The sequence below is a fragment of the Bufo bufo genome, chromosome 2 (assembly GCF_905171765.1).
Source record: "Bufo bufo chromosome 2, aBufBuf1.1, whole genome shotgun sequence".
Taxonomy (NCBI): Eukaryota; Metazoa; Chordata; class Amphibia; order Anura; family Bufonidae; genus Bufo; species Bufo bufo.
Window position 1 is genome coordinate 781,205,845 of NC_053390.1, and position 23,463 is coordinate 781,229,307.

The window sequence follows — 23,463 nt, forward strand, 5'->3', positions numbered from 1 at the left end:
ATGTGCTCGCCAGAGGTAGCCTGACTGCCATTAGGTACCGAGATGAGATCCTCAGACCCCTTGTGAGACCATATGCTGGTGCGGTTGGCCCTGGGTTCCTCCTAATGCAAGACAATGCTAGACCTCATGTGGCTGGAGTGTGTCAGCAGTTCCTGCAAGACGAAGGCATTGATGCTATGGACTGGCCCGCCCGTTCCCCAGACCTGAATCCAATTGAGCACATCTGGGACATCATGTCTCGCTCTATCCACCAATGTCACGTTGCACCACAGACTGTCCAGGAGTTGGCAGATGCTTTAGTCCAGGTCTGGGAGGAGATCCCTCAGGAGACCGTCCGCCACCTCATCAGGAGCATGCACAGGCGTTGTAGGGAGGTCATACAGGCACGTGGAGGCCACACACACTACCGAGCCTCATTTTGACTTGTTTTAAGGACATTACATCAAAGTTGGATCAGCCTGTAGTGTGTTTTTTCCACTTTATTTTTGAGGGTGACTCCAAATCCAGACCTCCATGGGTTGAAAAATTTGATTTCCATTTTGTGATTTTGTTGTCAGCACATTCAACTATGTAAAGAACAAAGTATTTCAGAAGAATATTTAATTAACTCAGATCTAGGATGTGTTATTTTTGTGTTCCCTTTATTTTTTTAAGCAATATATATATATATATACTGCCAAAAAAGTGAAATTTTGAAATTGTATCTCTATTTTCCATTAATTCTTGTGGAACACCTAAAGGGTTAACAAAGTTTGTAAAATCAGTTTTGAATGCCTTGAGGGGTGTAGTTTCTAGAATAGGGTAATTTTTGGGTGGTTTCTATTATGCAAGCCTCGCAAAGTGACTTCAGACCTGAACTGGTCCTTAAAAAGTTGGTTTTTGAAAATTTCTGAGAAATTTCAGGATTTGCTTCTAAACTTCTAAGGCCCCTTTCACACGGGCGAGTATTCCGCGCGGATGCGATACGCGAGTTGAACGCATTGCACCCGCACTGAATACCGACCCATTCATTTCTATGGGGCTGTTCAGATGAGCAGTGATTTTCACGCATCACTTGTGCGTTGCGTGAAAATCGCAGCATGCTCTATATTCTGCGTTTTTCACGTAACGCAGGCCCCATAGAAATAAATGGGGTTGCGTGAAAATTGCAAGCATCCGCAAGCAAGTGCGGATGCGGTGCGATTTTCACGCACGGTTGCTAGGAGACGATCGGGATGGAGACCCGATCATTATTATTTTCCCTTATAACATGGTTATAAAGGGAAAAATAATAGCATTCTGAATACAGAATGTTAAGTAAAATAGCGCTGGAGGGGTTAAAAAAAAAAAATATATAAATTTTTTTAACTCACCTTAATCCACTTGATCGCGGAGCCCGGCATCTTCTTCTGTCTCCTTTGCTAAACAGGACCTGTGGTGAGCATTCATTACAGGAAAAGGACCTGTGGTGACGTCACTCCGGTCATCACATGATCTTTTACCATGGTGATGGATCATGTGATGACCGGAGTGACGTCACCACAGGTCCTGTTCCTGTAATTAATGCTCACCACAGGTCCTGTTCAGCAAAGGAGACAGAAGGAAATGCCAGGCTCTGCGATCAAGTGGATTAAGGGGAGTTAAAATTTTTTATTTTTTTTAACCCCTCCAGCGCTAGTTTACTTTGCATTCTGTATTCAGAATGCTATTATTTTCCCTTATAACTATGTTATAAGGGAAAATAATACAATCTACAGAACACCGATCCCAAGCCCGAACTTCTGTGAAGAAGTTCGGGTACCAAACATGCGTGATTTTTCTCACGCGAGTGCAAAACGCATTACAATGTTTTGCACCCGCGCGGAAAAATCGCGGGTGTTCCCGCAACGTACCCGCACATTTTCCCGCAACGCCCGTCTGAAAGAGGCCTAAGCCTTGTAACGTCCCCAAAAAATAAAATGTCATTCCCAAAATGATCCTAACATGAAGTAGACATATGGGGAATGTAAAGTAATAACTATTTTTGGAGGTATTACTATGTATTATAGAAGTAGAGAAATTGAAACTTGGAAATTTGCCAATTTTTTTTATTTTTTGGCAAATTTGGTATTTTTTTTTTATAAATAAAAATGTTTTTTTTACTCCATTTTACCAGTGTCATGAAGTACAATATGTGACGAAAAAACTATCTCAGAATGGCCTGCATAAGTCAAAGTGCTTTAAAGTTATCACCACATAAAGTGACACTGGTCAGATTTGCAAAAAATGGCCTGGTCCTCAAGGTGAAAATGAGCCCGGTCCCTAAGGCTGCGTTCACACAGGCGAGTATTCCGCGCGGGTGCAATGCGGTAGGTGAACGTATTGCACCCGCACTGAATCCTGACCCATTCATTTCTATGGGGCTGTTCAGATGAGCGGTGATTTTCACGCGTCACTTGTGCGTTGCGTGAAAATCGCAGCATGCTCTATATTCTGCGTTTTTCACGCAACGCAGGCCCCATAGAAGTAAATGGGGTTGCGTGAAAATCGCAAGCATCCGCAAGCAAGTGCGGATGCTGTGCGATTTTCACGCATGGTTGCTAGGTGACAGTCTATTCACTGTATTATTTTCCCTTATAACATGGTTATAAGGGGAAATAATAGCATTCTGAAAACAGAATGCATAGTAAGTGATCAGTTGAGGGTTAAAAAAAAATAAAAAAAATAAACTCACCTTCTCTGTTTGTTCGCGTAAGTCCCGGTCTCTTCTTTACTTCTCAAAAGATGAACTATGGGCTAAAGGACCTTTGGTGACGTAAGATCACATGCTCCAATCACATGGTCCATCACCGCGGTGATGGACCATGTGATCTGACGTCAAAGGTCCTTTAGCCCATAGTTCATCTTTTGAGAAGTAAAGAAGAGACCGGGACTTACGCGAACAAACGGAGAAGGTGAGTTAATTTTTTTTATTTTTTTTAACCCTAAACTGATCACTTACTATGCATTCTGTTTTCAGAATGCTATTATTTCCCCTTATAACCATGTTATAAGGGAAAATAATAACATCTACACAACACCGAACCCAAACCTGAACTTCTGTGAAGAAGTTCGGGTCTGGGTACCACAGTCGGTTTTTTATCACGCGCGTGCAAAACACATTGCACACGCCCGATAAAAACTGAACATCGGAACGCAATCGCAGTCAAAACTGACTGCAATTGCATTCCTACTCGCGCGGGTTTGCCGCAACACACCGGGACGCATCCGGAACTAATCCGGACACGCTCGTGTGAACCCAGCCTAAGGGGTTAAGGAACAGCGTCTTTTGAGTCTTCAGGTCCAAGCAATTTTTTATCTTTTCATTTTATCATTGTCGCATTCCAAGAGCCATAACATTTTTATTTCTCCACTGGCAATGCTGCACAAGGCATTTTTGTGGAGGGACGAGTTGTACTTTCTACTGGCATCACTTTGAGGTACATGTCATTTATTCACATTTATTAATTTTTTGCGAGGAGGGGTGGGAAAAAATAAAATAAATAAATGCTCTTCTGACCCTGCTTTTTGTGTTTATTTTGGAACACCATGGACTGTTTGGCATAAATGACATGTCAGCTGCATCCGCAGGTCGGTACGATTACGGTCATAGCAAATTCATAGAAGTTTTTTTTTTTAGGTTTAGTATGCTTGCTGAATAAAAGTGTCTTTTTTTAATGGGGGGGGGGGGGGGGGGGGGGAGTTTGAGGCCTAACTTTGTAAGACCCATAACTTTTTCATCTTTTCATCTACGTAACCCTTTAGGAGCTTGTGTTTTTTGCAGGACGAGGTGCATATTTTTACCACCACTTTGGTGTACATATAATTTAAAGTTTTATTTTTGTTAATGGGGAAAAATTCCACCATGGTTTTTTGCATTTTATTTTCACACCACATATGTCCTAATAGGCAAATACCTACGCCCAGAGATGGGGGTCATAAATCGTGCAATAGTAGAGAACTGCCCCTGTGATCTGTCCTCTCCCTGTGTCCAACCCCTTAGATGCCGCGGTCACTGTTGAGCAGACACCTTCCGGCAATGGTGTTCATACTTCTACTAGGAGCTCGGCATCCTAATAGAACGTGGCAAATCTATTAGGACGTAAAACGGTAGTGCAGTGACAGGAAGGGGTTAAGAGCAACATTTTCCTTATTTTAGAGTAAAATGAGATTTCATATTATAAGGCCATGTGTGGTTTTTTTTTTAATATGTATTGGTGCGTTTTATGCACTGAAATTCATGTGAAAGCCACCCACAAACATCTCCCTATTGATTTCAATGTGCCATGGATCATAGGGTGTTTTTTTTTTTGTTTTTTTATGGAAAGTGACACATTTTGATAATCTGATGCAGATTTCTCTTAATTTTCAGCCTCTAGAATGTACCGTGTGAACATATCCGAAGTCTGAGAACCTGGCAAAGACAAATCGCAAAATCATCAGAAAAACTGTACTGTAGAAAGGCAAAAGTCCCATTGATTGTACCATGTTGCAGTAGTGCCACCTGGTGGCTGAACTCTGTATACACATAAAGAAATAAAAACCAGCAGATCTATCATATACGGTAAGAACGAAGAACCACAATAAAGCAGCTAAACCCACAAAATAAAATATCTTGCCAAGAACCATGGTGTTCAGCCTCATCTAGTTGGCGACTTGTACCACAGGAGATCCTGCATCTATAGGAATGCCTTGAAGTCACTGGTCTACCTAGAGGACGTGAACCCATAGAAAATAATAATCATAAAAAAAAAAAAAAAAATCAAAAACGAGCTCTAATAAGGGTGTTGAGATTTGCAGCCAGGACAGAACGGCCTGGGTGTCCGTCTCCCCTTTCCATGGGCCAACAATGCAGGGACTATAAAAGGGATGGGACCAAATAGGACTGCCCCCCCCCCCCCCCTCCCCTCTCCAAGGACCACATAGTAGTCACTCGGTCTGCCTCTGGGGTACATGGACCCTTGATTGCACAGCATAGTAGGCGTTACTCAATGCTTCTTTATCAGTTGCCTGTGACTTTCCATTGAGCCGTTCTCAAACTTAACCCCTTTAGTACCGAACCATTTTTTCACCTCAAGGACCAGGCCACATTTTTGGAAATCTGACACGAGTCACTTTATGTGGTAATAACTTTGGAACACCTTTACTTATCCAAGTCGTTCTGAGACCGTTTTCTCGTAACACATTGCACTTCTTGAGAGTGGTAAATGGGAAAAACGTACCAAAAATTTGGGAAAAATTAGCAAAATTTCAAAAATGTCAATTTCTCTGCTTTTAAGACAGTATAGTCATAAAATAGTTATTACTTCACATTCCCCATATGTCTACTTTATGTTTCCATCATTTTGTAAATGTCTTTTTTGGGATGTTTGACGGATTAGACTTTGACCAAAAAAAATTCAGTTTTGACAGTTTTTATTTTTTATGGCATTCAGCGAGGGGGTAGGTCATGTGATACGAAAACAGCAATCTAATATGTCGATTTTTACTAAAATTCATTTGATGAAGGGAAAGGGGCACTTTTTTTTCTCTACACTGACCACTAGGCCTAAAATATGTTAAGACTACATGGGCCATAGACACAGTGGTCAGGAGGGGACCCCACTGACTTCTATGGGAGAGTTTTCTAGGCATGCTCTGTGACCTGTGCGGAGGTCAGGAGGGTGTAGATAAGCTGTGATATCACCTATTGTGAATGGTGAATCATGTGTTATCTATACAGAGGTGTTACTCGTCATTGTAATCCTGCATGTGATGATAATGATGATAGCTACTGAAAAGCTAGAAGAAAAATACAAAAAGCCAGCAGCGCTCCGATATAATAAAAAAATGAACGTGGTTTATTCACCCAGTGTCAAATAGCAGCGACGTTTCGACCGCTTGTTGCGGTCTTTCTCAAGCTACTGAACCTGTACAGAACAGAAATTCATTTAGGGATGAGCAAACTTGTGTTTTTACAAGTTCGAGTTGATTTACCATTCCGATATGGATTCCATTACCACGGGCCATAACGAAATTCTATAACGGAATGCATAACGGAATGCCTCTTAAAAGGTCAGGTCCTCCAGGGCAGCTTTTTAAAATCACTCTGGACAAGGATAAAGATAAGAAGCAGTCTACATTAGAAAACCCATGTGATAAGTATGGGGGTCCTCTGTTCATGACCCCCACCTGTTAGACAGAATGAAGATCCACTAAAAGAATAGAATTCATCCAAAGTGAACAGCCCCTTTAACAAGCTTGCTCAAGAGTAAAATAAATAAATAAATAAATAAATAAATAAAATAAATGCAACCTACCCATTATCTAAGCCATTTTGACCCAGTTTCCTGCCAATGTCGCCCACCATCACGCCAGACATGGGAAGCAGAGTTTTGGGGTTCCGAATCTAAGTATAAAAAAAGTGACAATTTGTTATAAATTGAACTCCTTATGGAAGAAGCAAACATATACAAATGAAGATCTTAAAGGGGTCGTCTGGGATTTTGATATTGATGGCCTACCCTTAGGATAGGTCATCAACATCTGATCAGCGGTGGTCCGACTCCCGCTGATCTGCCGTTTGGAGGAGGCAGTGGTGCTCCGGTGAGCGCTGGTGCCAGAGACGTCAAATTAATTGTCACATGGCCCAGGTGCAGCTCAGCCCCATTCAAGTGATTGGGCCCGGGCTGCAATACCAAGCATGGCCACTATGCAACGTATGGCGCTGTGAAGAGGCCACAGAGCCCTCCGGATGATTCGCTAGATCCCTGGGAGTCAGACCCTTAATAATATGAATCCTGAGGATAGGCCACCAATATCAAAATCCTTTAAGTGTTTCCACAGATTATAGAATAAACCTATAATACTGTAATTTTTTTTTTATATCCACCGCTTTCCATTTTCTTATGAGCTTTCGGATTTCCTATTTTGATGAGCCGCCTGTGGTTTCTGGTTCACCGGTCCGTAATAAACAGATAATCCTTACCTGTACAACAAAGGAATGCAATCCATGACAGCGCCCGTCCGATGTGTACAGCTGGGCGTACACAACAGCGTGGGTGGCGGTTTTACCCATGTTACCCACCCAGAATTTAGCTGCCTCAAAGTCTGGGGTGTTGAGGATGAATTCCTGGAAATAAAAAAACATTGCAATGACTTTCTATAGCCATGATCTTAAGCAGCCGCTGCTATACTCATGTCTGCGTGACCAGTAATACTGGGATCCCGAGATCAGATCCAACTACATGGAGTTTGTAGGTACTTGGATTCCCTCCCACAGTCCAAAAAAAAAAAAACATACTAATAACCCAAGTGACCATGTTAAGGGTAAATTCACACTAGTGTTATTTGAATCCGGCAGGCAGTTCCAGCAACAGAACTGCAAACTGTACACAAACTGAAACACTTGTTTTTCCGGATCCAGTGAAATATCAGATCCGTCTCATCCGGAATAATGGATACAGTATTTAAATTTTTCCTAAGATCAAAAGCAAAAAAAAAGTCTCCTTCTACATCCCTGCGCAGAGCGGAAAACCGGATCCGGTGATGCAGCAATTTCAAGAACACTTGATACCGGATCTGGCATTAATACATCTCTATGGAAATGAATGCCGGATCCGGCAAGTGCGGTATTGTGCCGGAAAAAAAAAAAATACCATAGCATGCTGCGGTATTTTGTCCGGTCAAATACCGTAAAAGGGACGGATTGGAAGACATGGAGAGGAGGAGATGAAGTGGTGCCCCGAAGATTGCACCTAGGGGAGACCATCTCTGCAATAAGCATCATATGGCGGCACACCTTACTGCTCAGTCCACGCAGCTCTGCCATGTCCTTGAGGTCTACATTTAAGGCCTCTTTCACACTACCGTATGGCTATTTCAGTGTTTAGCGGTCCGTTTTTCATGGATCTGTTCCGTTTTTCCGTATGGCATATACAGTATACAGTAATTACATAGAAAAAAATTCAGCTGGGCATAACATTTTCAATAGATGGTTCTGCAAAAACAGAACGGATACGGAAGACATACAGATGCATTTCCGTATGTGTTCCGTTTTTTTGCGGACCCATTGACTTGAATGGAGCCACGGAACGGGATTTGCGGGCAATAATAGGACATGTTCTATCTTTTAACGGAACGAAAAACGGAAACGGAATGCATACGGAGTACATCCCGTTTTTTTTTTGTGGAACCATTGAAATGAATGGTTCCGTATACGGAACGCAAAACGGAAAAAAAAAAATGGTCGTGTGAAAGATGCCTAATAGCGCGAGAACCTCCATTGCCAATCCAGCTTTAACATATGCTTTAAGCTCCTGTTTGCACAGAGTGATTTTTCGATGGACACGTAGAGGACAATTAAAGGCGTATCCCTGTTACTACCAGTTTCCCCGATAGCCAACTGATCTTGAGAACATGGGTTTTGTGGCCCCGTCCAAAGGGAAGTGGCGGCTCAAGCATGCCCCCGCCGCTCCACTCATTCTCTATGGGACTGTTGAAGCGTACATAGCTTGGCTACCTCAGAACGGATAGAGTCCGGACGGAGAGCCTTCAGAGATCAGAACAGATGTAGTCCGCTCTCTCGGCTTACCTTGGTAGAAGCATCAAACCTTGCCGTTGTCCGAATAGCCTTTGTATTGCTGCCATGACTGAGCTCTGTAAGTGCCAAGCAGCCAAAAATCTGAAAGAAGAAAGACAATATAAAAAGGGCCAATGTAACCAGACTATAGATATTTAGGATGACCTGCCTCAGCCAGCGATTGGCCGAGCAGCATTCCCAGCCATGGTGAGAACAGGCGCAGGAAGTGGCGCACAGCAGGGACCCAAGCACCGCGGGAGCGGCGAGATATGGGCAGGGACACCTCTTTAAAAAGGACCAGAACTAGATTTTGATTATTCCTCATGGCATTCTGAAGGTCATAACTTTTTTATTTTTCCCCACAATGCAGCTGTGTGGAGCTTCATTTTTTTGAGGTTAGTGTTAGGTGGTGTGTTGGAGTCTTTTTTTTATACATATATTGGTGTTTTACCAAAATAAAATTTTTATATAAGGTACACTGTTATTTTTGCCCATTACGACATATCAGAATTGATGCTATAAATTTATTGCACCGGTTATTATGGTGATGACGATACCAAATATGTGTATATTATATTAAAGAGGAGCTGTCCCCTCTCCTGAAATGCCTGTTTAATTAGCTACTTGCATTCCTAGTGTAAGAGGACGATTAAAGGGGTATCCTTGGTACTACCAGTTTCCCCGATAGCCGTGTGGCCCCCTCCAAAGGGAAGTGGTGGCTCAAGCATCTATTCTCATGGCTCTATGTTGTACCATTCCCCTGTTATTTCTACTAGAAGTTATGAATGACTTGCTAGTAGTCTTCTGTAAGGGTACGCATGTAAGGGCCAAATCGTATGTGCGCTGCAGAGGTGGCAGTAACCCCGAGAAACAAGCCAGTAAAGGAGGCAATATGGACAATCACAATACACTAGTAAGTGCCTTGTATTAACTTTCCCTACAAGATAAATGTAATTTGCTGAAGTGAGACGACCCCTTTAGGTCACTCTGTGCACCCTTGCGCCTCCTGTTTCCTCTGCCAGCCCCTCCCTCTTCTCCTTGATTGACAGGGCCAGACAAGATGCAGGAACCTGGTGCTGTCATCAAGGAGAGGGAGGGGCTGGCAGAGGAAGCAAAAGGTGCACAGAGTGACTTAGATCCACCTTCAATGCACTTAACTGTTCATTTGCATATGGATTAAAAGTAGCATCACGGTTGACGCTAGGGAGGCATTCAATAAAAGAGTGGAGATCACCGGCTCAGACAGACCCCTCCGTTCTAAGAGGAGTTGTTCAGTCTCCAAGCTGTTACATGTAATGGAGATACACTTGGATGGGACACTGGGCCCTGCCGCAAGGTTGAACAGGAGAGGAAACCAGGATCTTTTTGGCCAGAAGGGTGCGATCAGTATTAAACAAGCTTTCTCCTCTATTGCCTTCATTAGTACCCTTGGAATTAAGCTGAAAGGTGGAAAGGCATAAAGTAGAGGAGGGGATAGAGCATCTATCATCAGAGGTTGATCCCAAACAGAGAGGGAACAGAACTTTTCTACTTGGTTTTTCCAGTTTGCAAAAAGGTCCACTATTGTGGAACCCCATTTTTTTTTATATTTCTTTGAACATGTTGAGATCTAGTGACCATTCGCCTTCTCTCAGAGTTTCTCTGCTGAGGAAATCCGCCACTATGTTTTCCCTGCCTTTCAGATGAACATCGGTTACTGAAGCCAAGTTTCTCTCTGCCCAGAAGAAAATTCTCCCTGAAAGTTCCCCCAGCGCTTTTCTCTTTGTCCATCCCTGTCGATTTAGATTAGTGGAGTGGCAATGGTAGTGGAGTTGTCGGACAGTATTTTTTATGTGCTGGGATGTTATGGTCAACTGCAGAGAAAGAAGCACTTTGAGAACTGCCATCAACTCTTTCAAGTTGGAGGATGCTACTGCCATCTTTTGACTCCAGATTCCTTGTACCACTTGATCTTTGGTGTTAGCTCCTTCTCTCAGCTATACCCCTCCTGCAGACACTGAGCTAATCAGTTTGTACGAAAGCAGTAGGAGCAGTCAGGAGAAGCCAACAGAAAATAAAAAGTAAGAAAAAAAGGCGAAGATGGGTCATAATCAAGAACCGGAGGGACCCTTCAAGGAGAGCTAGCAATGTACATACGGGGTGGGAGCGGTGTCCCCCAATGAACTTAGTGAGTACAGGATTTTACATGCAAGACAAAAAAAAAATCCTACTACTTTCTCACTTGTATCATTGGGGGACACAGAAGACCACGCAACGTTAAAGAGCAGTACCATGGGGAGGAGACAAAACAGAACGAACCCAAGGCCTGTCAAAGCCCCGCACAGAATTGCGGGGGAGGACACACCCGGACCCCTGAAAAAAAGGACCGGAAGAGCCATTCCCAGGAAGGCCAGCCAGAGAGCGTCGGAATACCCAGATGCCCTGGCTGGGCAGAAGAACAGCCCTGGGGACATAAGCCACGGCTTGGGAGACTTCGGAGGAAGCGGGGAGCACACAGAATATCCACAAGATGGATAAGAATGAAAACAAGTCAGGCGCCAGAGCAAACTGAGCCACTATGGAATATACTGGAGAGAGAAAACATAGCCTGGGCCCAGAGGACTTCTAAGGAAGGTGATACCCAAGGACCAGCACTCCAGGAAAAAAATAAAAAAATAAAAACACCCTACAGTGATCAACAGACACGACATGGCATGAGAAGAAAACAAACTGAAAATGGTGTCTGGTTACCAAGGGCCAGAGAACTGTGGACATGACAAATCTTGCCCCCGCCAAGGGGGAAGAAGAAATAGAGGTGTCAGAAGGCGACAACCCCCAACTCCATACCAGGTTGTCAAAGGAGAAGAGCACTCCAGCAGAACCATTAACAAATCAGGGCTAGAGAACCTGGATGTCAGGCATGACCATGGCCCACAAGAAAAGAATATCGAGGGAGAGAAGAGACACAATGGGACCAAGGCAGTGGAACCAACCCCAAAAAAAATAAAAAATTGGAAAGTAGCCTGGTAGCAAAAAAAGTCCCCTCTAGACCTACACCCAAGGGTTTTGGCTCATAAGAATGTTCCTCAAGGAGAATGACAATGTGGTAAGCAGAGACATGGAGAGGAGGACCTTAAGCTCCATAACAAGAGAAGCCGTCTGATACTATGGAAGGCAGACCTAACTGGAAGCTAAAGAAAAAGTACAGAGGCCAAGGGAACAGGTAGAAGCAACATACATGTCTGAAAACAAACTATGCGTAAACCCATCAGACACTATCAACCGCCACTGCGGACCATTTCCGCCTAAAGAAGAGAAGGAGGCTATGAGAGGAATGTACGAAACGGCCAGACCGGAACCAGATATGGGATAAATACTGTGCCAGGAAGGGAGTGCGGACATCGAACGCCACAAAGTCCCAGAAAGAAAAAAGGTAACGAACTATACTACCCGCGTAGATACTCCACAGCAGAAAGGTGGCCTACAAGAACCCAAGAGCTATGAAAACTGTCCAATCAAGCAGAAACATTACCTGGAAGAAGTAGAAGAGGCCGATACACTAGTTCTCTACTGAACCGTAAGTGGTGACAACAAGGACAGTACAACCACCGTACCTGGTGAGGGAAGCAGTGCAGACAACTCAGAGGCAAACTGTACAAGTGCATACCCAAACTTCTACAAGGAGGGAACGCAGATGCGGTCACCGTAGCAGATGGTAGAGGCAATGCACGACATGTGAAGGGAACAAGGTACTAATCCAGTGCCAAAGAAATCAGTAGGTTATACCAGGTACAGAAAACCGTACTAGTGCCAACCAGCAGTGAACACATCACCAGAAGCATGGCTTGGTATGGGAATTTAACCAGAGCCATAAGGAATAAGTGAATCTATCAGCCACAGCCTCAGGAACACCATACATACCAAGCAAGGTAAATGTTACCGAAAACTGCACGAAATGCCAGGGTCAATACCCCACATGGAGGAAGGGGATGCGGCAAGAAACTCCGGTGCCACGCCCACTGACAATGTGCCCTGTGAGCCAGAACCAGTGACTGTCGGCATTTAAAGGAAGAACGCAAAAACTCCCCCTGGTAAGGGGTAACAGTAGTAGCCACGGAATAGGAGTAGCGCAAAAATCTACGACCAGCGCAAAGACTGCCTCATAGGGGGAGGCCATAGCACCCATGGCCTCTCCAGAGGGGAGACTCCACCTGAAAATGAGGTCAAACAGCAGTAGCCAACATGAACTGTTGGTAGCGCAATACTCCACTGGGGAAGGAAGAAAACTGGCAACCTGTGCAGACTTTCCACCTACTGAAGGAGTGTGGACGCAGAGCGTGCCAAGGAAAAGCAACAAAATTAGAATGCTCCGCATGGGGACTCGAGGCATGAGGAGAGGCATGTCGTGGGTCAACACCCTGGAAAGAGGCTGCCACGTAGGCGCCCGACCCCAATCCATACAATGACTACCTGAGGAAAAGGATAGTGTTAAAGTAGTCACAGTATCCTGTGGTAGTCTGTAGTGGAAATACTCCGACTATGGAAAGAAAGGAGCCCGATAAGATGTACAGTATCCACTGGGAGAACAAGTACCACTGGTTGTGGAACTACCTCGCCGATGGGAGGGTAATGCTACAGGACCTTACAGTATGCAGGTGTGGTACCCATCTCCACGTAAGAAAGATGGATAATGTAACAGGATAAACAGTTTCCAGCGGTAGTGGAGTTACTCCGCTGACAGAAAGAGGGAAACCCCACAGATGTACAGGGTCCACTGGTAGTGCAGGCACTACTGGTTGTGCGACTACTCCGTCAATAGAAGGAGGGTAATGCAACAGGATCTACAGTATGCGATTGTGGTGCAACTAGTCCACCTATAGAATATGGAAACCCAACCAGACAGAAGATAACCAGGATTAGTGCAGTTACTCTGCCTGTGGAAGGTGTAATGCGACAGAACATATGGTCTCCAGTGGAAGTGTAATTACTCTGCCTAAGGAAGAAGAGTAATGCTACAGTCTGCATAGTATCCAGTGGTAGCACAGTTACTCCATGGAATGAGGATAATGACACAGAATGTACAGTACCCAGTGGAAGTGTAAATACACCCACTATGGAAGGATGGCAATGCTATCGGGAATATATGATCCAGTGGTAGTGCCAATACTCCGCCTATGGGAGGGATAATGGTACAGGACGTACAGTATCCAGTGGTATTGCTAGTACTCCGCCTATAAAAAGGAGAGTAATGTGACAGGCTGTACAGTATCCAGTGGTGAAGTAAATACTCCGCCTGGGGAAAGAGGCCTTGCTACCGGATGTATAGGGTCCCATGTGCAAATACCCTGCCTATGAAAAAAGGCCCCATACAGAACTGCAATGATAAAGAATGAATAGGATCCAGTGGTAGTGCAAATACTCTGCCTAAGAAAGGAGGATAATGCTACAAGCTGTACAGTATCCAGTGGAAGTGGAATTACTCTGCCTAAGGAAGGCGGGCAATGCTACAGGCTGTACAGTATCCAGAGGTAGTGCAAGTACTCCGCCTATGGAAGGAGGGTAATACTACAGGCTGTACAGTATCCAGTGGAAGTGCAATTACTCCACCTATGGAAGGGAGGGGGGGGGGGGGGGTGCTACAGGCTGTACAGTATCCTAGTCGTAAGTAGCTAGTGGTAGGGCAAGCATGTGCATAATGTGATGGAAAACTGAATCCAGCCAGGAAAGGGGACAATATGGACAATCACAATACATTAGTAAGTGGCTTGTATTCACTCTATGATAAATGCCATTTACTGAAGTGAGACAACCCCTTTAATGTCATTGACTTTAATAGTCTAGGGCAGAGGATCAGAATTGATAGTTTTGGTCAGCTCCTATCAACACTAGTGTCATCTTCTAACCACTGAATCAAAAAATGGTGCATGTGGTCACGATAGGAGTAGACGTGTATTGTATTGCTCCATAGTTTTATGACTGCTTGTTCTGTTATTTATGTTTTTAAACTTTTTTTTTACTCTATCCATGGACATGTCATTATACAGATACAGAGCATTACATCATGCACGGAAGATACACACACACACACACACACACACACACCGCTATGTGCACGGCAGACACACACACAGCACCGCTATGTGCACGGCAGACACACACACACACACACACAGCACCGCTATGTGCACGGCAGACACACACACACACACACACAGCACCGCTATGTGCACGGCAGACACACACACACAGCACCGCTATGTGCACGGCAGACACACACACACACAGCACCGCTATGTGCACGGCAGACACACACACACACAGCACCGCTATGTGCACGGCAGACACACACACACACACAGCACCGCTATGTGCACGGCAGACACACACACACACACAGCACCGCTATGTGCACGGCAGACACACACACACACAGCACCGCTATGTGCACGGCAGACACACACACACACACAGCACCGCTATGTGCACGGCAGACACACACACACACACACACACACAGCACCGCTATGTGCACGGCAGACACACACACACACAGCACCGCTATGTGCACGGCAGACACACACACACACAGCACCGCTATGTGCACGGCAGACACACACACACACACAGCACCGCTATGTGCACGGCAGACACACACACACACACACACAGCACCGCTATGTGCACGGCAGACACACACACACACAGCACCGCTATGTGCACGGCAGACACACACACACACACAGCACCGCTATGTGCACGGCAGACACACACACACACACACACACACAGCACCGCTATGTGCACGTCAGACACACACACACACAGCACCGCAGACACACACACACACACACAGCACCGCTATGTGCACGGCAGACACACACACACACACACACAGCACCGCTATGTGCACGGCAGACACACACACACACACACACAGCACCGCTATGTGCACGGCAGACACACACACACACACACAGCACCGCTATGTGCACGGCAGACACACACACACACACAGCACCGCTATGTGCACGGCAGACACACACACACACACAGCATCGCTATGTGCAGGGCAGACACACACACAGCACCGCTATGTGCACGGTATATACACACACAGCACCGCTATATGTACGGTATATACACACACAGCACTACTATATGTACGGTAGATACACACACAGCACTGCTATATGTACGGTAGATACACACACAGCACTGCTATATGTACGGTAGATACACACAGCACTGCTATATGTACAGTAGATACACACACAGCACTGCTATATGTACAGTAGATACACACACAGCACCGCTATATGTACAGTAGATACACACACAGCACCGCTATATGTACGGTAGATACACACAGCACCGCTATATGTACGGTAGATACACACAGCACCGCTATATGTACGGTAGATACACACACAGCACTGCTATATGTACGGTAGATACACACACAGCACTGCTATATGTACGGTAGATACACACACAGCACTGCTATATGTACGGTAGATACACACAGCACTGCTATATGTACAGTAGATACACACACAGCACTGCTATATGTACAGTAGATACACACACAGCACCGCTATATGTACAGTAGATACACACACAGCACCGCTATATGTACGGTAGATACACACAGCACCGCTATATGTACGGTAGATACACACAGCACCGCTATATGTACGGTAGATACACACACAGCACCGCTATATGTACAGTAGATACACACACAGCACCGCTATATGTACAGTAGATACACACACAGCACCGCTATATGTACAGTAGATACACACACAGCACCGCTATATGTACAGTAGATACACACACAGCACCGCTATATGTACGGTAGATACACACACAGCACCGCTATATGTACAGTAGATACACACAGCACCGCTATATGTACAGTAGATACACACACAGCACCGCTATATGTACAGTAGATACACACACAGCACTGCTATATGTACAGTAGATACACACAGCACTGCTATATGTACAGTAGATACACACAGCACTGCTATATGTACAGTAGATACACACAGCACTGCTATATGTACAGTAGATACACACAGCACTGCTATATGTACGGTAGATACACACACAGCACTGCTATATGTACAGTAGATACACACACAGCACTGCTATATGTACAGTAGATACACACAGCACTGCTATATGTACAGTAGATACACACACAGCACTGCTATATGTACGGTAGATACACACACAGCACTGCTATATGTACGGTAGATACACACACAGCACTGCTATATGTACGGTAGATACACATAGGCATCTTACATACTATTTTCTTTGATTCAAATATCCTTTACTTCTTTCTGGTGTGACTCCTCAACCTTAGGCCCCTTTCACACGGGCGAGTATTCCGCGCGGATGCGATGCGCGAGTTGAACGCATTGCACCCGCACTAAATACCGACCCATTCATTTCTATGGGGCTGTTCAGATGAGCGGTGATTTTCACACATCACTTATGCGTTGCGTGAAAATCGCAGCATGCTCTATATTCTGCGTTTTTCACGCAACGCAGGCCCCATAGAAGTGAATGGGGTTGCGTGAAAATCGCAAGCATCCGCAAGCAAGTGCGGATGCGGTGCGATTTTCGCGCACGGTTGCTAGGATGGAGACCCGATCATTATTATTTTCCCTTATAACATGGTTATAAAGGGAAAATAATTGCATTCTGAATACAGAATGCAAAGTAAAATAACGCTGGAGGGGTTAAAAAAATAATTTAACTCACCTTAATCCACTTGCTCACGTAGCCCGGCATCTCCTTGTGTCTCCTTTGTTGAATAGGACCTGTGGTGAGCATTAAATACAGTTACAGGACCTTTGATGACGTCACTCCGGTCATCACATGGTACGTCACATGATCTTTTACCATGGTGATGGATCATGTGATGACCGGAGTGACGTCAAAGGTCCTTTACCCAGGTCCTAAAGAAAGAATACAGAAGGAGATGCCGGCTGCGCTATCAAGTGGACTAAGGAGAGTTAAAAAAAATATATAATTTTTTTTTAACCCCTCCAGCGCTATTTTACTTTGCATTCTGTATTCAGAATGCTATTATTTTCCCTTATAACCATGTTATAAGGGAAAATAATACAATCTACAGAACACCGATCCCAAGCCCGAACTTCTGTGAAGAAGTTCGGGTTTGGGTACCAAACATGCGTGATTTTTCTCACGCGAGTGCAAAACGCATTACAGTGTTTTGCACTCGCGCTGAAAAATCGCGGGTGTTCCCGCAACGCACCCGCACATTTTCCCGCAACCTCCATGTGAAAGAGGCCTTTATGGTATCATCAATGGTCCTCAAGCTGCAGAAGCATGGGGAGAGCCGTTTTTTCACAGTCGTCTCCATGCTCATTCAGCCTCCTCTCCTGCACTGATCACACAGATCTGTATTGGGTAGGGAGACAGAAGTGAGCAGGGTCTGTCTCACCCATTGGGCAAAGCGATATATTAGCACTTCCAGAAGTAGTCAGGTGGGTCTGGCACTGCAGGACCACCCAAACTGAGGACTATAAGACGCAGGCACTTTTTGGCAACATTTTTTCTTGCTAAAAAAAAAGTGCGTCTTATTGTCCAAAAAATATGGTAATCGAATTTGCAGGACGGTCGTAAGGTGCGATATGGAAACAATATTGTGAGCTCTGATGTGATCACCTATGGTTATTTATCATGAACTTACCTCCATGGTCTGTGTCTGATGTAGGATCGTCTCGTGCCTCTCAGAACCTGTATTTCCAATAGCGACACCAAAGACCTGCGAAATGGAAAAAAAGCAGTTATGTGGCCATATTAATAGAGCTGTATACCTATAAATAGACCTGAAGGCCTTCTCTGCAGGACAGCTTGACTAGATAGAGGAACATTATTACTTTCTTCCAGGCCTAGTCCATTAATACAGAGCACTAGTATGAATACAGGATTAAAGACCCTTCTAAATCGTACAATATGATTCCAGATTGGATTCGGACTTAGGAAGCAATTAATGTCAAGTATCTTCAGCTTTCCAGGTTGGAGGCTCATCTCCTCTTCACATTGTACAGGCGAAAGGTAATAATGCTCTTGGGTGGCACACATTGAGGTTTAGAATGGTTCTCATTTTATGGACCACCATCCCCCCCTCCTATGGCTATTACCTAAGAATGGGGACTTTAATTTATTAACCTTGGGTCCCCACACGGCAGATTTTACAAAGGGTTTTTCCACCCTCTGTCCAGACACTGCGCCATGAAAGGACATGTTTTTTGGCACGGTCATAGTTTTAAACCCCAGGCTGCATGAACAGCAGCAAGGCAGCCCAATAAAAACTGTGGGAGGCGGATTTCGAGTGGCTTCTGCCAGCTTTTTGGCTTACCAATAGACGCTGTTTGAATGGGGCCTTAAAGGGAATGTCAGCTCTAATTTTAATTTTAAGATGGTATTCCCATCACAGACAGTGGGGGTATATCACTAGGATATGCCCCCATTGTCTGATGTAGGTACCTACATCGAGAACATGAAAGTTATGGAGGGCGCACTGTGCATGCGCAGCCGCCCTCCATTCATTTCTATGGATGGAGCCGCTGAAAATAGCCGAGCCAACTATTTCCATCGGTCTTATAGAAATGAAGTGCGGGGCAAGTGCGGTGCGCTTTCATTCACTTCTATTTGGAGAGCGCTTTGCGGTGGCCGGACCAGGAAGTCCACTGGCCACCACCTAACCAGCTTGGTTCTCGGAGTAGGTCCCAGAAGTGGGACCTGCACCTATCAGACAATGGGGGCATATCCTAGCGATATGCCCCCATTGTCTGAGATGGAAACACCCCTTTAAAAAAAAAGGTATGTTCACAAGTGGTAGACACAGTGGGGATATTCTGCCGTGGAATTGCAGGAAAAAGATCCACAGCGTATTACAGTAGGAGCACATCAACGTAGGCTTCGAGCACACAACTGTATTTTTCATTGTTGTGTTATGTGCATTTTTTGCAGATAAAATACTGACCTATGCATTTTTTATGAGGCCGTGCACACAGCCATTTTTTTTTGCGGCTCTGTGTGACACATTATAGAACACGTCCTATTCTGTTCAGTACTGCAGTTCATACTATTGATGGGAGCAAGAAAAATACTAATTGCACATGGACGGTATCTGTATTTTGTGGATCCGTGGTTTGCAGGCTGAAATACGATGCAGTAGTGTGCATGAGGCCTTATTCAGCATATTTCCCCACAGATTCCAGACTTTGCAATGCATCTTTAGGGATTGAGGATTATGATAATTATGGGCGGAGTTCCTCTCATCCTTGGAAAGACATACTGAGGTGGGAGGAGAGGCCTCCGCCTTTTTGTACTTCAGGTTTGCGGTCTATGGGGGCGGATCTCTCTCTCGTGGTGCTGTCGTGGGTTCAGAAAAATCCAATTACCGGTAAGAGTAATCTTCATTTCCCCCCCCTCACACACGAGAGTGAATAACCAAGGAGACACTTAGGGTGGGTTGACAGCATAAAGCACCTTCGTAGCAAAAGGTCAAATCAGAAGAAGAGTCTAACTGTAACCAGTAAGGTTTGGAGAAAGTAGTCGGAGAAGACCAGACTGCCGCCTTACAGATATCCTCAATAGAGACAGAAGCCCTCTCTGCCCAAGAGGTAGAAATTGCCCTTGTAGAATGGGCCTTAAGGAGGAGACTTCCCTGAAGATGAATAAGCCAAAGACACTGCTGACGTAATCCATTTAGCCAAAGTATTCTTAGATGCGTCATGAACTTTACTTTTTCCCTGAAAGACAACAAACATTGAGGAAGATTTCCTCCAGTCTTTAATTTTGGACAAGTACTGTATCAAACATCTCCTAACATCAAGATAATGAAAAGACTCTTCCTCCTCCGTAGTTGGAGTCTCATAAAAAGGTTGGAAGGATAATCTCCTGAGACCTGTGAAACCTAGAAGCAGGGCAGTCTTTAATATTGATTGGACCCTGGGCAAGAATTTACTTGGGCCCCCTGGATCCCGCCTTCACACACCCTAGCATGCAATCACCCCCTCCACCACAACACACAGTGAATGGGTCCGCATCCGAGCCACCAAAACGGCGGCTTGGATGCGGACCCAAACAACGGCCGTGTGCATGAGGCCTAAGCACATGCAGTCTCAGGAGTGGTCCACACCACACCCCTGCCTTGCAGCCTCACAGGAGTACAGGACCAGTATCTGCACACGTATGTATGGCATAATGGGATGCACATCACACATGACATGACACAGGTCTTTACCAGGCTGCAGGCCAGCAGACACATTATTATTGCCACATGTGTCACATGCCACTACTGACTGTACAGCCGTTCAGAGTTCAGACAGTTGCACTTCGTTCAGAAAAGCGAGCCTGCCGTGCACTCCAGCGACTTACAGATAGAGGCAGTGGCGTTGCTATGGCTGGTGTCACCCTTTGCTCAGGGGGGCCCTCATGGTGTGGTGTGGAGTGGTCATTTTTACTAAGGAATATAGTTTAACCGTTTATGTCCAAAAGAGAAAAAAAAAAAAGAGGTCACTAAGTCAGCTCCAATCAGATATCTGCACATAAAACCAAGAGTCTTGGTCTATGTGCAGAGATCTCTGATTGGAGCAGACTTCTTATTTTCTCTTTTGCACATAAATGGTTAAACTATATTCCTTAGTGAAAATGACCAGTCCACACTATGAGGGCCCCCCTGAGAAAAGATTAGTAAATGTGGCCGGTGGTGGCCCCAGGACACAGTTCAGCAGCAGACAGAGAACCCAACCCCTTAGGTCTCCTGGGGCCGTCTGTCTCTATAATAATCCCCCACTAATTTATGAATGGATCTGGGGTTAATTATTAACTGCTTCCTGACCGCCTAACGCACGGATGCGTCCTGGCGGCGGTCGATTCATTCCTCCTGGACGCATCAGTGCGTCATCTTGCGAGATTTTGGTCAGAGCTGGCCAAAAGTTAAAAGGACAATTTCGTCACCAGCCTGCCAGCCAATGATCGTTGCTGGCAGGCTGGCGATTTTCAAAAAAACGAATCAGAAGCCATATAACACCTTATATTTATAAATATAATGTGTTAAATGGCTTCTCTGCTGGTCCTTTTCGTCGGTTGGTCCCAGCAGAGGAGCAGACATCACTGTGAGTAGCCACCAAACACTACACCTTAGCCCCAGATCACCCCCCATCACCCCAATTAACCCCTTGATCGCCCCTGTCAATCACCTAGTCAAAGGGAGAAAAGTGATCAGTGTAAACCGTCACTTTCTTTTTTCACTGGTATTGACTGATAGTTTTAGGATAGTTTAGGTCCCTTGGTTAGGTAGTTTAGCGATCATTTAGCACCCAGCCCACCGCACCGCAGTCACTTATTCGCTGTTTAGCGTATCGCTAATCAGCATTTGTACTTTTATAGTATCTGTAAGTGATCAAAACTGATCACAGTCAGATCTATAATAGTATTAGTGTCACCTTAGCTTGATTATTTTTTATCAACCGCAGCAACCTCTGGTGCTTCGCTAGCCTCCCATTTGTAAGACAGGTTTGCTTTTTTTCTTGGGTAGTCTCAGGGAATACCCCTAAATTTAGTAGTCCAAAATGTCAAACAGGGGGTATTCTTCTGAAGAGGCCTACAGGATTCTGACCCAGTCGGATGAGGAATGGGAACCCTCATCTGACGAATCCAGCGGGTCAGAATATGAACCTGTAGAAAGCAGTGGCACTCTGACCCAAAGTTCGGACGAGGAGGTTGAGGTCCCTGATAGAACCAGGCGTACCCAGCCCCGTGTCGCTAGACCACAGGTTGTGCAGGATCCGCTTCAAGGGCAGCAGAGTGGGGCTGGCGCTGTCGGATTACGTGGTGAGGCATACACCAGCAGCGCAGCCCATCCTGGACCTAGTACCAGCACTGCCGTACAACATGGTGAAGTGGCGAGCACCAGAAGGGCAGTTGAAGCTGGTACGGTGGCACGTGCAGTAGTTACCCCGTCGCAGCCACCGCACAGACAGGCCCGTAGAGCCCCTAAGGTGCTGGCAAATCCTGATTGGCAGTCACCAACTTCAGCCGCACCATTAGTTCCCCCTTTCACCGCCCAGTCTGGAGTTCGGGTTGAGACGGCTCAGATCGGTTCGGCACTGGGATTTTTTGAGCTGTTCTTGACTGCGGAGCTCTTGGACTTGGTCGTGGCAGAAACAAAATCGGTATGCCACTCAATTTATAGCTGCCAACCCGGGAAGCTATTATGCCCAGCCTTTCCGGTGGAAACCAGTCCAAGTTTCCGAAATTAAAATTTTTCTCCTCAACATGGGTCTAACCAAAAAGCATGAATTGCAGTCATATTGGTCCACGAACCCAATTCATCACATGCCCATGTTCTCTGCTGCTATGTCCAGGACACGATTTGAGGCCATCCTGCGTTTCCTGCACTTTAGCGACAACACCACCTCTCGTCCCAGAGGCCACCCAGCTTTTGACCGGCTCCACAAAATTCGGCCCCTCATAGACCACAACAACAAATTTGCAGATTTGTATACCCCTGAACAAAACATCTGCATAGACGAGTCCCTTATACATTTTACCGGGCGCCTTGGCTTCAAACAATACATCCCAAGCAAGCGCGCCCGGTATGGGGTCAAATTGTATAAGCTCTGTGAAAGGGCCACAGGCTATACCCACAAATTTCGGATCTATGAGGGTAAAGATCAGACCCTGGAGCCGGTCGGTTGCCCTGACTACCTGGGGAGCAGTGGGAAGACAGTCTGGGACTTGGTGTCACCCTTATTTGGCAAGGGGTACCATCTTTATGTGGACAATTTTTACACAAGTGTGCCCCTCTTCCGGCATTTGTTCCTAGAACAGATTGGCTGCTGTGGCACCGCGCGACCTAGTCGCCGGGG

The 23,463-nt window shown here is 45.4% G+C and overlaps 1 protein-coding gene across 4 annotated transcripts in view; it reads right to left on the reverse strand.

The window, feature by feature from the left end:
* Positions 1-23,463, reverse strand: part of ACOX3 (acyl-CoA oxidase 3, pristanoyl) — a 123,339-nt gene that overhangs the window by 60,177 nt on the left and 39,699 nt on the right. For all 4 annotated transcript variants that reach the window (XM_040419160.1, XM_040419163.1, XM_040419161.1 and 1 more), the window contains exons 4-7: positions 18,270-18,344; positions 8,570-8,659; positions 6,965-7,108; positions 6,297-6,385 (exon numbers count right to left, since the gene is read on the reverse strand). In XM_040419160.1, coding sequence (XP_040275094.1) covers positions 6,297-6,385; positions 6,965-7,108; positions 8,570-8,659; positions 18,270-18,344 — 398 coding nt within the window. The remainder of the gene's footprint in view (positions 1-6,296; positions 6,386-6,964; positions 7,109-8,569; positions 8,660-18,269; positions 18,345-23,463) is intronic.